The 16,012-nt window shown below is 44.3% G+C and overlaps 1 protein-coding gene across 1 annotated transcript in view; it reads right to left on the bottom strand.

Moving 5' to 3' along the window:
* LOC126235085 (uncharacterized) overlaps positions 1-16,012 on the bottom strand; it is a 1,179,108-nt gene that overhangs the window by 56,882 nt on the left and 1,106,214 nt on the right. Inside the window, exon 11 of the mRNA XM_049943819.1 lies at positions 4,260-4,479. Within this exon, the coding sequence (XP_049799776.1) occupies positions 4,260-4,479 (220 nt within the window). The remainder of the gene's footprint in view (positions 1-4,259; positions 4,480-16,012) is intronic.

Below are 16,012 nucleotides of genomic sequence, written 5' to 3'. Positions count from 1 at the left end.
TATGGTATTTGAAAACACGGTGAGGTCGTTCTGAGTGTGTTAGTGACAAGTCAGTGTACATTTTCCTTGGTCAAGTATTTTCATTTTTGATTCCATAATAGGCTGTCTATCTGTGTTGGCTGTCTTGTCCTGTCTGTTGTCTCTCTTAGATACAGCGGAGGTGTTAGTAGTAGCGGACTGTTGATCATTCTAGCAAGCCATTGCACTTGTTGCTACTTTATTTTGGTGCCCTCTTGTAAAGTCGTTTGTGGGCAAAAGCAATACTGTTTTGTCTGTGTAATGTATGCCAGTATCTTGGGATAGCCTTTTATTCTATATTTGGAGATCAGGTTATTACATTACTGTGGGGCGAATAGTTCTTTTCTTTTATTTGTTATCTGTTATGTGAAGTTAATTAATGTACGAGGATGAGCGCGATGGTTAACTGTATTTGTACTGAATCTAGCACTGTAAATTGCTGCCTGATTAAACAAAGAATGACTAAAAATTCACGCTTGCACGACCCCCAGAGAAACTACGCTCCCACTCAAATCCTGCGCAACGTGAATCTGCGAGGAGATTTGCCTAAATGGCAAAACTCGTCTACTACATTTACTGTCTCATTTCCTAACGTAATTCCCTCAGCTCTGTCCTATTTGATTCGACGAAATTCCACTTATCTCTGTTCAACTGCTCTTCCAAGTGGGCCGGCCGAAGTGGCCGTGCGGTTACAGGCGCTGCAGTCTGGAACCGCAAGACCGCTACGGTCGCAGGTTCGAATCCTGCCTCGGGCATGGATGTTTGTGATGTCGTTAGGTTAGTTAGGTTTAACTAGTTCTAAGTTCTAGGGGACTAATGACCTCAGAAGTTGAGTCCCATAGTGCTCAGCCCGCATCTCGTGGTCGTGCGGTAGCGTTCTCGCTTCCCACGCCCGGGTTCCCGGGTTCGATTCCCGGCGGGGTCAGGGATTTTCTCTGCCTCGTGATGGCTGGGTGTTGTGTGATGTCCTTAGGTTAGTTAGGTTTAAGTAGTTCTAAGTTCTAGGGGACTGATGACCATAGATGTTAAGTTCCATAGTGCTCAGAGCCATTTTGAACCCATAGTGCTCAGAGCCATTTGAACCATCTTCCAAGTGGTTTGGCATGTCTATCAGAATTACAATATCATCGGACAACTTCACAGAGCTTTTATTTTTTCAGTTTCAACAACTACAAAATTTACAGTGATGTGTTATACATAATCCGTGTACTTCTAAGCTGGAAGAATCCATTGCAGTACATCTGTTTTTCAAAACTTTGTATCTGCCTATTTAATATTGCCGACAAAACTGCGAAATTTTTGTAAACTAAAAAACGAATTTTGCCAAATGTGAACATCTACTGCCTGTGGTAGACGTTTATTGTTTGTTTTCGACAAAGTAGCTCACTACGCCCCAATCAGGAGCCACAGTTACTTGCCTCCTTAGAAAGTATTTCATACCATCACAAAATAATTGAGAAAAGTTGAAAGCAGAACTGTACCATTGCACTATCATGAGGTTCTGAGTTACCGTGTTAGCTTCAGTGTTATGGGCAAGAACTGGAATCTCTATGATTTAAAGACCACTGCTAATGGGTTAATAAAACGAAGCTTAACATTTAAAATGTCTGAAGCCAGAGTTCTTATTTACACTACTGGCCTTTAAAATTGCTGCACCACGAAGATGACGTGCTACAGACGCGAAATTTAACCGACAGGAAGAAGATGTTGTGATATGCAAATGATTAGCTTTTCAGAGCATTCACACAAGGTTGGCGCAGGTGGCAACACCTTCAACGTGCTGACATGAGGAAACTTTCCAACCGAATTCTCATACACAAACAGCAGTTGACCGGCGTTGACTGGTGAAACGTTATTGTAATGCCTCGTGTAAGGAGGAGAAATGCGTACCATCACGTTTCCGACTTTGATAAAGGTCGGATTGTAGCCTATCGTGATTGCGGTTTATCGTATCGCAACATTGCTACTCGCGTTGGTCGAGATCCAATGATTGTTAGCAGCATACGGAATCGGTGGGTTCGGGAGGGGAATACGGAACGCCGTGCTGGATCCCAACGGCCTCGTATCACTAGCAGTCGAGATGACAGGCATCTTATCCGCATGGCTGTAACGGATCGTGCAGCCACGTCTCGATCCCTGAGTCAACTGATGGGGACGTTTGCAAGATGATAACTACCTGCACGAACAATTCGACGACGTTTGCAGCAGCATGGACTATCAGCCCGGAAACCATGGCTGCGGTTACCCTTGACGCTGCATCACAGACAGAAGCGCCTGCGATGGTGTACTCAACGACGAACCTAGGTGCACGAATGGCAAAACGTCATTTTTTCGGGTGGATTCAGGTTCTGTTTACAACATCATGATGGTCGCATCCGTGTTTGGCGACATCGCGGTGAACGCACATTGGAAGCGTGTATTCGTCATCGCCATACTGGCGTATCCCCCGACTTGATGGTATGGGGTGCCATTGGTTACACGTCTCTGTCACCTCTTGTTCGCATTGACCGCACTTTGAACAGTGGACGTTACATTTCAGATGTGTTACGACCCGTGGCACTACCCTTCATTCGATCCCTGCAAAACCCTACATTTCAGCAGAATGCATGACCGCTTGTTGCAGGTCCAGTACGGGCCTTTCTGGATACAGAAAATGTTCGACTGCTGCCCTGGCCAGCACATTCTCCAGATCTCTCACCAATTGAAAACGTCTGGTCAATGGTGTCCGAGCAACTGGCTCGTCACAATACGCCAGTCACTACTCTTGACGAACTGTGGTATCGTGTTGAAGCTGCATGACCTGAATACGTCATCCAAGTTCTGTTTGACTCAATGCCCACGCGTATCAAGGCCGTTATTACGGCCAGAGGTGGTTGTTCTGGGTATTGATTTCTCAGGATCTATGCACCCAAACTGCGTGAAAATGTAATCACATGTCAGTTCTAGTATAATATATTTGTCCAATGAATACCCGTTTATCATCTGCATTTCTTCTTGGTGTAGCAATTTTAATGGGCAGTAGTGTATAAATAGGATGTGGTCCCATTTGCAAATTCGAAGCAACATACTTTTTCTCTCCGATCACTGTTGAAATGAAGTGAACTAACATAGATAGTTTCAAGGACATTAATCAGTGATCTGTAATGAAACGTAGAAAGCATGACGGTGTGAAAAAAAAGCTGACAATTAAAGAAGCTAAAAGCCGAATCAGCTTAAGTTACGAGCTTCTTAAGAGTGTAGTTTTCCTGCTCAGTAACAAACAAAAATACAGAGACAATAATATTTTAATTTTGTGATCGTATTACATTACAGAAGGTTACTGTTATTAATAAATGAATCGTCGGCTCACACGGGGAACACAACATTTCGCTAGGAAATTGCAATGTTACAACTTTCGGTCGCTGTGGGTTATAGCAATCAGAAACAGAAAACAGTCTTCAAATAGAGAGCAGCCGACACTAAGTAGTCCGAATAGTGCCGACTTTTAACGATCAGTACTGGGGATCGCCTGCCCACTTTTTGCACCCTTATTGTAGCTAGTCTATTGGGGCTGATAACGTACTACTGTATGTAGGTTACCAATTAATAATAAGATCGATAACAAATGTGGCCCGAAGCACCGTTCCACGATGTCATCATTGGCTCTCGGGCAAAAAAGTTGCAACGAACATGGCGATGAGAATAATAAGTTGCAGTACCTTAAAGAACCAGTTTACTAAATTATTATTTGTTCAGTAGTCAAAAATAAGATAGAACTTTACTGCTATAAAATAATCGTTCTGTGGATGATTAGTTTTGGAAAGAAAGTCATGAGTTATACGTAATTTTTATTTGCAACTGAAAGCAGATAGAAATTTTTATCCGCTATTGTATTACGTATCTAAAATTATAGGTACTGGTCAAGTAATCCAGTAAAATGTGTTTCCTGAAAACTTTATTTTTTTTGTAGATGTTGACTTTTGTGAAAATGGACCTCATTTTCTCCTCGGTTTCGTTTACTACTTGCTCAGTGCACAAATTTAATAATATCCGGATAGGCTACAACCCCGTCTCACTCGCATCTGAAGTACTGTTTTCTTGCCACATCCTTCGCCTGTTTATAACTGCAGTCTGGTTTCTGTACGAGTTGTAGATAACGTTTCACTCTCTGTGTTTCGTACCTGGTAGCATTATTAAGTAAAATAACGGGCTCACAGCGGGATGGTAGTCGTTTGGGGCTTATTTAACACCTGGCTGCCGACCTGGTCGGCGTTCTTGAAGAGCTCGCGGGCGACGGCGGTGAGGATGAGTCCGGCGGACTTGTCGCCGGCGAGCACGCCTCCCGGCGAGGGGCTGGCCTGGCGCGCCACCGCGCTGAACAGCTTGGGGTGCAGCCGCTCCAGCTCGCGGCCCACGCTCGCCAGCTCTGGGAACACGTCGCGCACCGCCGCCGGCGAGCCGCGCAGCCGCTGCAGCCCGCACCTGCCGTCAATAACACCGTGCTCAGGGACCTTAAACCGGCGGGAAAAAAATCGCAACACAAACAGTAATTAATGTAGAGTAATAAAATTTCGGGAGTACATTTGTCCAGGTATCATATTTAAGTAACATTGCGAGATCGCGGGTTAATATAAGTGCAAAGTAAGACATTGAAAATGTGAAATGCCAGTATATTAATAATCAAACCGTCAGAACGCTGAAAGCAAGCATTCAGACGTGCATGCATTGTGTTGTACAGGTGCCAAGCGTCAGTTTGTGCGAAGCAGTACCATGCCTGTTGCACATGCTCGGTCAATACAGGGACGATAGGCACGATTTATGCTGTTGTGGATGACGCTGGAGTTGTCGCCTGATGTCCCGTATGTGCTCGGTTAGAGATAGATCTGGTGACTGAGCACGCCAAGGGAACACGTCCACTCTCTGTACACTAAATTAGACTGCAACAGAGGTATCTGCGCTGCTGCTATCCTGTTGGAAAACACCCCCTGGAATGATGTTCATGAATGGCAGCACAACAGGTCGAATCACCAGAATGGGTGTTTGGTTTTGGAGTTAAAGAGTTCAAAGTTCGACGTCATCAGTTCTTTAATCCTGTATGAACCAAACCAGGAATAATCCTCAGAGAAGAATACAAGAGGCAAATACTCCGAAACCTAAATGTAAGCAAGATACAATAACATGGCGATAAGATCAAGGAGAAGGAGGGATAAGGTGAGCGAGCCGCTTTGTCCAGAATGCAGTTCTAAATCTACATCTACATATATACTCTGCAAGCCACCCAACGGTGTGTGGCGGAGGGCACTTTACGTGCCACTGTCATTACCTCCCTTCCTGTTCCAGTCGCGTATGGTTCGCGGGAAGAACGACTGCCGGAAAGCCCCCATGCGCGCACGAATCTCTCTAATTTTACATTCGTGATCTCCTCGGGAGGTATAAGTAGGGGGAAGCAATATATTCTATACCTCATCCAGAAACGCACCCTCTCGAAACCTGGACAGCAAGCTACACAGCGATGCAGAGCGCCTCTCTTGCAGAGTCTGCCACTTGAGTTTGCTAAACATCTCCGTAAAGCTATCACGCTTACCAAATAACCCTGTGACGAAACGTGCCGCTCTTCTTTGGATCTTCTCTATCTCCTCTGTCAACCCGACCTGGTACGGATCCCACACTGATGAGCAATACTCAACTATAGGTCGAACGAGTGTTTTGTAAGCCACCTCCTTTGTTGATGGACTACATTTTCTAAGGACTCTCCCTATGAATCTCAACCTGACACCCGCCTTACCAACAATTAATTTTATATGATCATTCCACTTCAAATCGTTCCGCACGCGTACTCCCGGATATTTTACAGAAGTAACTGCTAACAGTGTTTGTTCCGCTATCATATAATCATAAAATAAAGGATTCTTCTTTCTATGTATTCGCAATATATTACATTTGTCTATGTTAAGGGTTAGTTGCCACTCCCTGCATCAAGTGCCTATCCGCTGCAGATCTTCCTGCATTTCGCTGCAATTTTCTAATGCTGCTACTTCTCTGTATACTACAGCATTATCCGCGACAAGCCGCATGGAACTTCCGACACTATCTACTAGGTCATTTATATATATTGTGAAAAGCAATAGTCCCATAACACTCCCCTGTGGCACGCCGGAGGTTACTTTAATATCTGTAGACGTCTCTCCATTGAGAACAACATACTGTGTTCTGTTTGCTAAAAACTCTTCAATCCAGTCACACAGCTGGTCTGATATTCCATAGGCTCTTACTTTGTTTATCAGGCGACAGTGCGGAACCGTATCGAACGCCTTCCGGAAGTAAAGGAAAATGGCATCTACCTGGGAGCCTGTATCTAATATTTTCTGGGCCTTATGAGCAAATAAAGCGAGTTGGATCTCACACGATAAACATAAAAGAACGAGGGAATAAAAAGATGGAAGGGTAGGGGCCAGGCCAGACCGTCCAGCAAGGGCCACCACAGGACCCCTGGGCCAGAGCAGGAGAGGAGTGTCCCTCCAACCCCTCAGGCAGTCAATGGTACCAAAGTGCTCCACATCGCAGAGAGGAGTAGAAACCACCTTCTTGGTGAAATGTGAACCAGCCTCAGCCGCTTTGGCGTCGTTTGCTAGCACCAGAGGTAGTGTGCCAAGAAGGTTAAGAGATCGCCGCAAAGCAGTCAAATTTGGGCAGTCTAGTAGGATGTGGGCCATCAAGGGGGGGGGGGGATACCACATCGCCTGTAAGGTGGGTACTCACTTCTGAGAATGTCACTGTGGGTCAGCCAAGTGTGGTCAATGTGTAGCCAACAAAGTATAGTGGATTCCCTTCGAGAAGCGCAACGGAAAACTGCCACATGGTTATAGTCTCCTTTATCACCCTCAGTTTGTTTGGGAAGCCCATACACGTAACAATAGGTGCCATAGAGTCGACTGGATGTCCAGTTCTCGGACCCCAACTTCCAAAATCGGCATCCTGGTAGCCAACTTTGTCAGTTGGTCAGCATGTCTATTCCCTGAGATCTCAACGTGTCCAGGGGTCCAAACAAAGACAACTTGCTGTCCAGCTTGATGGAGATTAGAAAGAAGATCCTGGGTACTCGTGACTACTGGGCGATGAGTGTAGCACTGGTTTATAACCTGAAGGTTGCTCAGGGAGTCGTTGCAGATTAGAAGCATCTTGCCAGTGCAAGAACGAGCATGACTAAGGGCTCGTTCGGTGTCCACCAATTCAGTAGTGAAGACGCTGTATCCATTCAGCAAGGAGCGTAGTTCACTGCACCTTGCATGTGTGTATGCAAAACTGGTATGGCCATTAACCGACCAACCGTCAGAGTATATTATTTCCGAACCTGTAGATGCATCGAGTACAGCCAGGAACAGGTGGCGAAACATAATGGGATGAACTGAGTCTTTCAGTCCAAAGGATAGATCGAGACAAATCTGAGGTCAGTCTACACGTTGTGGGAGCATATGCGATTCCTCCTTGACAAGAGGTGACAGTGGGGGAAGTTGGAGTTCAGAGCAGAGATACTGTAGTCGAACTGCAATTGCGACACCAGTTTTGGGTCTCTGTTGTGGGAGGTGGATCTCGTTACTAGGAAAAAGGACTCGGTAGTTTGGATGCTTAGGGGAGCTGCCAACGTGTACAGTGTAATTGAGTAGGCGTTGTTGGCATCTGATCTGTAGTGGAGGGACTGCAGCTTAATCACGAGACAGACGTACACTCTGCAGTCGTGTTGTGAGGGATAACCACGAGAGTGCTCCTGCTGTCACATGAAATCACACTCGAGGCCATAACTCCAGGTGTAGTTACAGTATGTCTTGCCCATAGACAGCTTGGTAGCAGGCCCTCAGTTGACCTCCTCCTAACCAAAACATGGCCATCACTGGCACCGAGGCAGAACCAGCTTTCATCAGAAAACACAACAGACTTTCACCCTACCTTTGAATGAACTCTCCACTGAAGCCACAAATGGCAGTGGTTTGGGGTCAGTGGAATAGCTCGGAACTGTCCTTAAAGTAACAGTTCGTTGTGTCATTGTGGTGGCAACTGGTGCCAAAATTGCTGCTGCAGAAGCAATATGATGCTCCAGAGTCATGCAACGAACGCAGTGGTCTTCCCTTTCGGTAGTGCCATGTGGCCATCCAGAGTCTGGTCTTCTTGCGACCAAACATTCTCTCTTTCCACCAGAAGTTGTTCGGAGACTGAAACCAAGTGGTCCGGTGCCTCCTAGACTTTATGGACTACCAAAGGTCCACAAGAAAGATGTTCCTCTACGCCCCATAGTGAGTAACATAGGCTCTCCGACCTATGACGTTGCCAAACATCTGGCGTCATTGTTGAGGCCTCGTGGGAAAATGTACTCACCACATAAGAAACTCGGCTGACTTCATTAGTAAACTGAAATCATTGACAATGAATCCGTCTGATATATTAGTTAGTTTTGATGTGGTGGCTTTATTTACAAAGGTTCCCCTTCCAGAATCTCTACAACTTATTGAAAGAAGTTTTGACAAAGAGATTTCAGCTTTATTTAAACATGTTCTGACCTCCACATATTTCTTATTTAACAACGAATTTTTTGAACAGACGGACGGAGTCCCCATGCGTAGTCCCTTATCCCCTCTGGTGGCCAATTTATTTATGGAAGACTTCGAGGGGAAGGCGCTTGAATCTGCTGACTTGAAACCCACGGTATTATGGAGGTACGTTGATGACAACTTTGTAGTTTGGCCCCATGGTGAAGACAACTTGCAAGACTTCTTAAGACATCTGAACTCCCTCCACGATCAAATAAAGTTCACAATGGAAATTGAAAAGGAGGGATGCCTTCCATTCTTGGATGTTTTGGTTCGGCGCAGAGAGGATGGCACTTTGGGACATGAAGTGTATAGGAAGCCGACGCACACCGATCTGTATTTACGTGCAAATAGCTGCCACCATCCTGCCCAGACAATGAGTGTTCTCCGAACTTTGACTCACAGAGCGCATATTATTTCTGACGAAAGCAGTCTGCAAGATGAACTTTCCCACTTACAAAGAGTGTTTGAAGACAATGGGTACTCTCCACAACAAATACAGAGGGCACTGAAAATGAAACCGAAAGAGGCCACAAAGAAAGCAGAAGAAGATGAAGAAACCTTTAAATCGATGGCCTTCCTGCCATATGTGGGTAGCCTATCATCAAAAATAGGACGCATTCTCGGCAGACGCAAAGCAAAAGTGATTTTTCGTCCTCCACCCAAGACAGCTGCACTCGTGGGCTCCGTCAAAGATGATTTGCTGCTCCGAAAATCTGGAGTTTACAAAATTCCATGTGAATGTGGCCTTTCTTACATTGGACAAACAACTCGTACTGTCCAAGAAAGATGTACAGAACACCGGAGGTACACACTACTTTTACAACCTAACAAGTCGGCAATGGCAGAGCACTGTATTGATGGTTCAAAAATGGCTCTGAGCACTATGGGACTTAACACCTATGGTCATCAGTCCCCTAGAACTTAGAACTACTTAAACCTAACTAACCTAAGGACATCACACAACACCCAGTCATCACGAGGCAGAGAAAATCCCTGACCCCGCCGGGAATCGAACCCGGGAACACGGGCGTGGGAAGCGAGAACCACTGTATTGATAATGGTCACAGTATGTTCTATGACAACGTCGAAATTTTGGCAACTACATCATCATTTTGGGACTCGATAGTGAAGGAGGCAATTGAAATTCGCTTGACGACGAATTTAATTAATAGAGATAGTGGTTTCAATCTTGATAAATCATGGAATCCGGCACTTGCTGTAATAAACTCGCAAAGAGGTCGTCACAGTGCAGCTCACAATGATAGATCGATATGCCAACACAGATCAACTGCGGAGTCATAGATACAACTCGCGCATTATGCACGTCTCTGCCGCCGCTCACTCTGAAGATGGCTGAACGTTATACAACCGAAATATTAGAAGAAGAAGAAGATTTCTTGCGGCTGCACGCCCGAAACTTAATGGAACAGTCTTTGCGCCGCCAAAACCTGAAGATTCACATTGCATTATGTGTACAACTACAGTTGCCGAAGTTGACATTTCGTCAGAAAGGAAGCAAAGGAATCAAAGGAATTTCGCAGAATGAGAAAGCAGTGTCAGATGAAATACTAGGCTTTATGAAAGATGAGTCAGTAGATTGTGTAGTGGTCGTATGTGCTCGACACTGCGGAAAATGAACATCAGGAGTGCAATGATTGCGATACGTGATTAACAAGTGAAGGTGATACTCAAACAGGTGTCGAGCCATGCAGTTCATCATCCTCGTCGGACAGGGAACCACAGTTAAACGTAATAAAGGACAGTCATTGTCCAAGGAGCGGGTACAAACACAATTACGTACATGGACGATCACTTGCAGCAGAGTAAAGAAGCAATTACGAACAGATTTCGAATAAGAGCGCAGCAATATGACCGTGTAGTGCGTAAGAAAAACTACGGATATTCAAGGGGGAACAAGGCGTAGTTGTCACAAAAACCAATGTTTGCCCCTTTCAAGGATGCTCCATAGAATTTACAGAATGTGCATGATAGTGATCTGCTAGGTTATGCACACCAAATTTCGTGCCACATAGATTACAGTGATTTCAAGGGATGCAGTGGGTGTGTATTGTGTACTGAACCGGGGACCTGGAAACGACGGAGAGGTATCGTCCCGCCGTAGCCCTCAGTGGTTCACAACCCCACAATAGGCCACAGCAGTCCACCCACACCACCGCCGTCCCACACCGAACTCATGAAGCAGTGGGTAGTTCAATTACGCTATTGGCTTTAAGCAACGGAAACCAATAACAACCGTAAAATACATAGGAATGATGAGTTTAATGACCATATAAAACAAATAGTAGGAAAAGCAGAAGCCAGGCTGAGATTCATTGTGAGCATCTTAAGGAAATTCAATACATCCAAGGAAGTAGCAGTGAACGAAAGACTTGTTCGACCCATACCTGAGTATCGCTAATCAGTCTGCATCCGTTAGCGGGTTGGATTTACAGAAGATATAGAGAAGATTCAACGCGGAGCTGCGCGTTTTCTCACGAGATCGTTTAACAGGTGATAAGGAGAGTCTCGATAAATTCCAGAAGTCGCCGCAACAGGAGTATCAACAAGAGACCTGTTGCTCGGATTCAGAGAGCGTACATTCCTAGAGCAGTCGGGAAACATACTACCTCCTCCCACGTAAGTCTCGTGAAATGGCCACAACGAGAAGATCAGAGGAATCGGAGCTCACACAGAGCGTCACCTAGAGCGACCTCTCCCAAAGCACCATGTGCCGATAGAACAGTGAGGGGAGAAACTGTAGTGGTACCAGCACTATCTTCCGCCACAAACGTGAGGTAACTGGAGGAGTGAGGATTTAGATGTACGTTTTTAGTTAATAAGTTGGGTTCTTAATACCCGTATGACAGGTAAACACCAAGTTGAGACACGTATCCACACTTGGTTTTCATTCCACATTTCGAACGCTCAGGAACAGGGCTAGGAACGTGAGCTGCCCGTGGCCACTGTGGACGCTGTGCATCGCCTGAGGGCACCACGTGCGAGCAGCTCGCATTCTCTTATTCGCGAACGGTACCGAAGACTCCCGATACTACACGATCGACAGCTGACGCTCGAGTTTGTGGTGACGTTAGTTATTGTCGTAATCGTTACAGTACGACAGTGCAATGACTACCTACTTTTTCTGAAGTGTTGCCTTAAAGGCCAATCTTCTGTTACACAATACTGCCATCGAATGAATAAATAATAATAGTCAGCTTATAGCATTTCTGTAGTGAACCAAAGCAAATGAATTTGCACTAGAGCGTACGCTCTTACGCGTCATCTCCTCTCCTAACACTCTGCATGTCTTTATGCAAGTTGATAAAAACGTTCTGAAACACCACCGCAAGTCAACCAGCTGCTCCACAAAAATACGGCTCATCCTCATAATCATACCTCAAATTCTGCCAGGAAGGATTTAAACTACAGATGTCCAAAATCGTGCGATGTCAATTTATTGACTGTTTTTACGACAATATCCATGACACCATATATTCTGACATTTTGCCAGCAGATTAACGCAATGGGCGACGCAGTGCATAGCTGGTATTCCTGCTGGATAACAACTTCTTTCAATTTCTCCTTATCAAAGTAACTGACCAATCACTGCAGAAGCTAGACTTGTTGCAATCAGCGTAACTTTTCTCAACAGGGGTCATATTTGTCACTAATGTTTCCTAACTGAGAAAATATGTCGTCACCCGTAGTTATATCACGCGCTGGCACTAAATAAGTGCGTTCCTCCATCAACTTTAACTTCTCACAGATGTTGCATCTCAGCAACATCTGCTTCGTCCGTGCCTTCATCCAAACAAACAAAAAAATCTGTAGTTTTAGCTTTTAGCTGCATTTCAATTCGTTCTCCATTTCTTTGGTTCATCTGGGAACTGTTCTCCGTGAAACAGGAACTCTTTCGAAAACCGGACGAGTCGTTCTACATAAGATTGTTGCAGCAGCAAAAAAGACACTGTTTCAAAAATTCTCCACGAGAAAGGGACTCGCTGTTTTGATTATTTTAAGAGATATGTGACAGCTCCCTCTCAATGCACCATAATTCTCGATGACTTCGTTCTCTTCCTGTAAATGCGTTAAAAGGGAGAGGTAAATAGAATAAAACCACTTAAGGCTTCGATTGAATTTTCTCGTTTTGAGAAGACTGAAGGAGCGATCTGTTTTCCTAGGTAAAAACAATCAACGTCCAAGATCGTATTAATATTTCTTTATTTGAAACAGCCGGTTTCGATAGACTTTGCTGTCGTCCACAGGTCTTAAACAGTCTTTGTTATCAAACGTGTTCATTTTACGTTGGATCTCACGCCAATGTGGATAAAAATCAGTTTATTATAAAAGGTTTATAATAAGTAAAATATTTATTTTTGACGTGACAAGCACCTGCGATATATATATCACTCGCAGGTGCTTGTCACTTCACAAAAGCGCAGTACACAGTAGCACATCTGTTCCTAATGGCTGGACATATTCTAAACATTGAACATTGAAAATCCACCGCAAACGGCGTTGTACCTTATATGCTGTTTAAATTGGATAGTCAATGTTTAGAATAAGTCGGCGTATAAGGTATCCTCATGACAACTGGGCGTGACGTCCAGTTGTTGGATGTTTTTCACATAATCCATTATAAGTAACAGAAACATTTTCAAGAAATGATATAGTTTATGGAATTTCATCTTTCTCCGTTTCCTGCTTTACATCGAGAAGTTTGGCTTTCTTTTCCTCAGTATTCAAAGTGATCATAAAGTTCTCGTGAAGAAGTTGAAAATGTCGCTTCACGTGGTAATTCTTCCACGCCGATAAAGTAGAGTCACGGAACAGATATTGAGGGGCGGTTTGTGTTTCAGTAAAAAGTAATCTTCCTCCAACTGCGGGTTGAAGCGTAGGGATTCTATCGATTTTCGTTTCCAGCATTTTAACTCCTCCAAAGCCATTTTCCTCTCACTAATTTTGTTCTAACACTAATGTCAATAAGACTTCGACTCAGACGACACTGTCGGCACGAGGGAAAGAGGCCTGACTTGCCGCGTGCGGACCGGTGACAAAAGAGCGTGGTAGCAGAGAAGCAGAGAGGTGGAGCGGGAACTGGTGGCCGACAGCGCGAGCGAGCAGCAAGCAGTGTGGGCACGCGCGGGCAACAGCGCCCGCTACATGTCCTGTTCAGACGGCCACAGTTCGCTGTGCATGTCCCAGTATTGGATTACTCGTAAAAGTTTATGATAAGAGATAACGACAACTCTGAAAATAGCAAACACTGCACACACTGCGCCGGAGAGTGAACGATCATTTTGGAAACTATCCCCTACGCTGTGACTAAGCCGTTTGCCTGCAAATTTTATGCCAGGATCCTACTCCATGGTATGCAGCAGAGGTTCTGCGAAGTTTGGAAAGAAGGAAAGAGGTTGGAAGTCATACACAGATTCTCAGCTAGTAAGAATGGCAGGGTTTCAAATTCGATCAAGGAAATTTCAAAACAGTGCAGAATCCACAGCACAGTGAAAGATTAATTCTGAAAAAAAGTACGTATTTAAAGTATACCTTAAATAAAAAAGAAAAAAAACAGTTCCACAGTATGCTGTACACATTGGTATGCTGGACTTGGTGCTCTGTACCCCTCCGACCTACCGCGCCAGCTTGGTGTTGGCACTTCGAGCTTTGTTCAGTTATGCATGTTCAATGAGTAGATGCGATGATAAATTTTCTTTTCCTTAGCCTGTTTCTACGTGATCCCCGTCTTGACAGAAGACTATGTAGGCACAGCAATACTGCAGTTGATTTTTATCATTCGTTTTTCTCATCGCGCTAATCTGTTACATACTCAAGGTGACCTTATTTTTTGTCACATACGGGTAGACTGTTGTTCTGCTTCAATAATAGAGTATTGACTTGTTTCTTTGTTTGTCCTGTGATAACTACAAAAGCTATTTTTTGTTTTTTTGTGTGTTTTTAAGTAGTGGCCTATTACGGCGGTGAAGTTAAGTGCACTAATGACTCAGCTGAAAAGCAACGTCGAAGAACACTCTATCACGTTACAGTGATTTCAGCATGGACTGATTCTCCCCAGATGTTCTTCTGAGAGCAAAAACTAAGTCATAATGCAATAATGGCATAAATGGCTGCTGTTACTATACGTAGGTACCGTATTAGTTAGGACAACTTTAACTTCCTTTTATATGACACCAAAAAAATAACTGCTGCTGTAATTGCTTCTAGCCCTCAGTCAACATAAGCATCAATCGGCTATTGCAGTCCCAAGTCGATCACGAACAGTGCTTTAAATGTATTCCGATTTTTCTGTTACACTCTTGGCTATGCGTAGCTATCTGACAGTCGTTACTCTTTCACTCATGAACGTGTCAGAGAAGTTCACTCTTTCACTCTTCTGAGCGTGTGTTAATAAAATTGTGTAGTGCAACAGCAGTCGACAGTAAGTGATAACTAGATGGTTAGCAGAGAACTTTGCTTCAAGACCACGTCTTACATGGTAATCAATGGACCAGGGTAATGAGGACGATACAGTATTTCATGACTTTCAAAAGGCATTCGATTCAGTGCCGCCCCAACATTTCTTAACGAAACAAGGACCACATGGAAATAAAAAAAATTTTGGACTGTATTGAGGATTTTTTGTTGAGTAGGATGCAGCACGTGTTCTTACATAATATGCCACAGACATAAGGTGAAGTCATTTCAGGTGTGGTCAGGGTAGCTGAGGGGGTATGGTTGCAGTCTGCATTGTTGCCAGATAACTCCTTCCCCTGTTACATCATCGATGACACCATGGAGAGTCACCAGATTTCCAACATCCCACTACTGTGACGTCACAGACCAGTTGCCCTTTGTATAAAGTTGTGGGAAACTCAAAAATTGGAGGAAATTCAAAATGGCCACTTGTGTTACAGGGTTTGCTCCTGCTCTTATGATGTCACAGCACATTTGTGGGAAGAGCTTAACGCTCCTAGGTGTAAACTGACACGAAATTAAAAAAATCCAAGATGGGCAACTGTTCTATTGACGGAAATCCAAGATGGCGGAAGTAGGTCACTCGTGCAAAGTATAAAATCCAAGATGGTGGCCTCGAATACAAGTGCAACCTGCATAGCCTTCACATATCCTGGCCTTACCCATTTCTGTGACATAACAATCCAATATTGTAGATTTGGAGGCTATGGGTGCAAGCTGTATGATTGCCAAAGCTCATGTGTTCTAAAATTAGACTCATATCCTAAGGGTAAAAAGGTCGGAAAACCAAAAACCCCCTTACGCTAAGTTTAGGTCCACTTGTAGTATGCTCATATAGGTAAGAAATAGGGCACGCAGTACCTTCAACTACCCAGTTTCAACGATTTTCAAATTACCCAGCAATCCAATTGCGATTACTTTTCAAGACTGCCATTCAAATACATATGTGCCCGACT

Source organism: Schistocerca nitens, chromosome 2 (genome assembly GCF_023898315.1).
Source record: "Schistocerca nitens isolate TAMUIC-IGC-003100 chromosome 2, iqSchNite1.1, whole genome shotgun sequence".
In the NCBI taxonomy this organism is placed as follows: Eukaryota; Metazoa; Arthropoda; class Insecta; order Orthoptera; family Acrididae; genus Schistocerca; species Schistocerca nitens.
The sequence above is the reverse complement of the archived record's forward strand: the minus strand, read 5'-3'. Positions and strand labels throughout refer to the sequence as shown.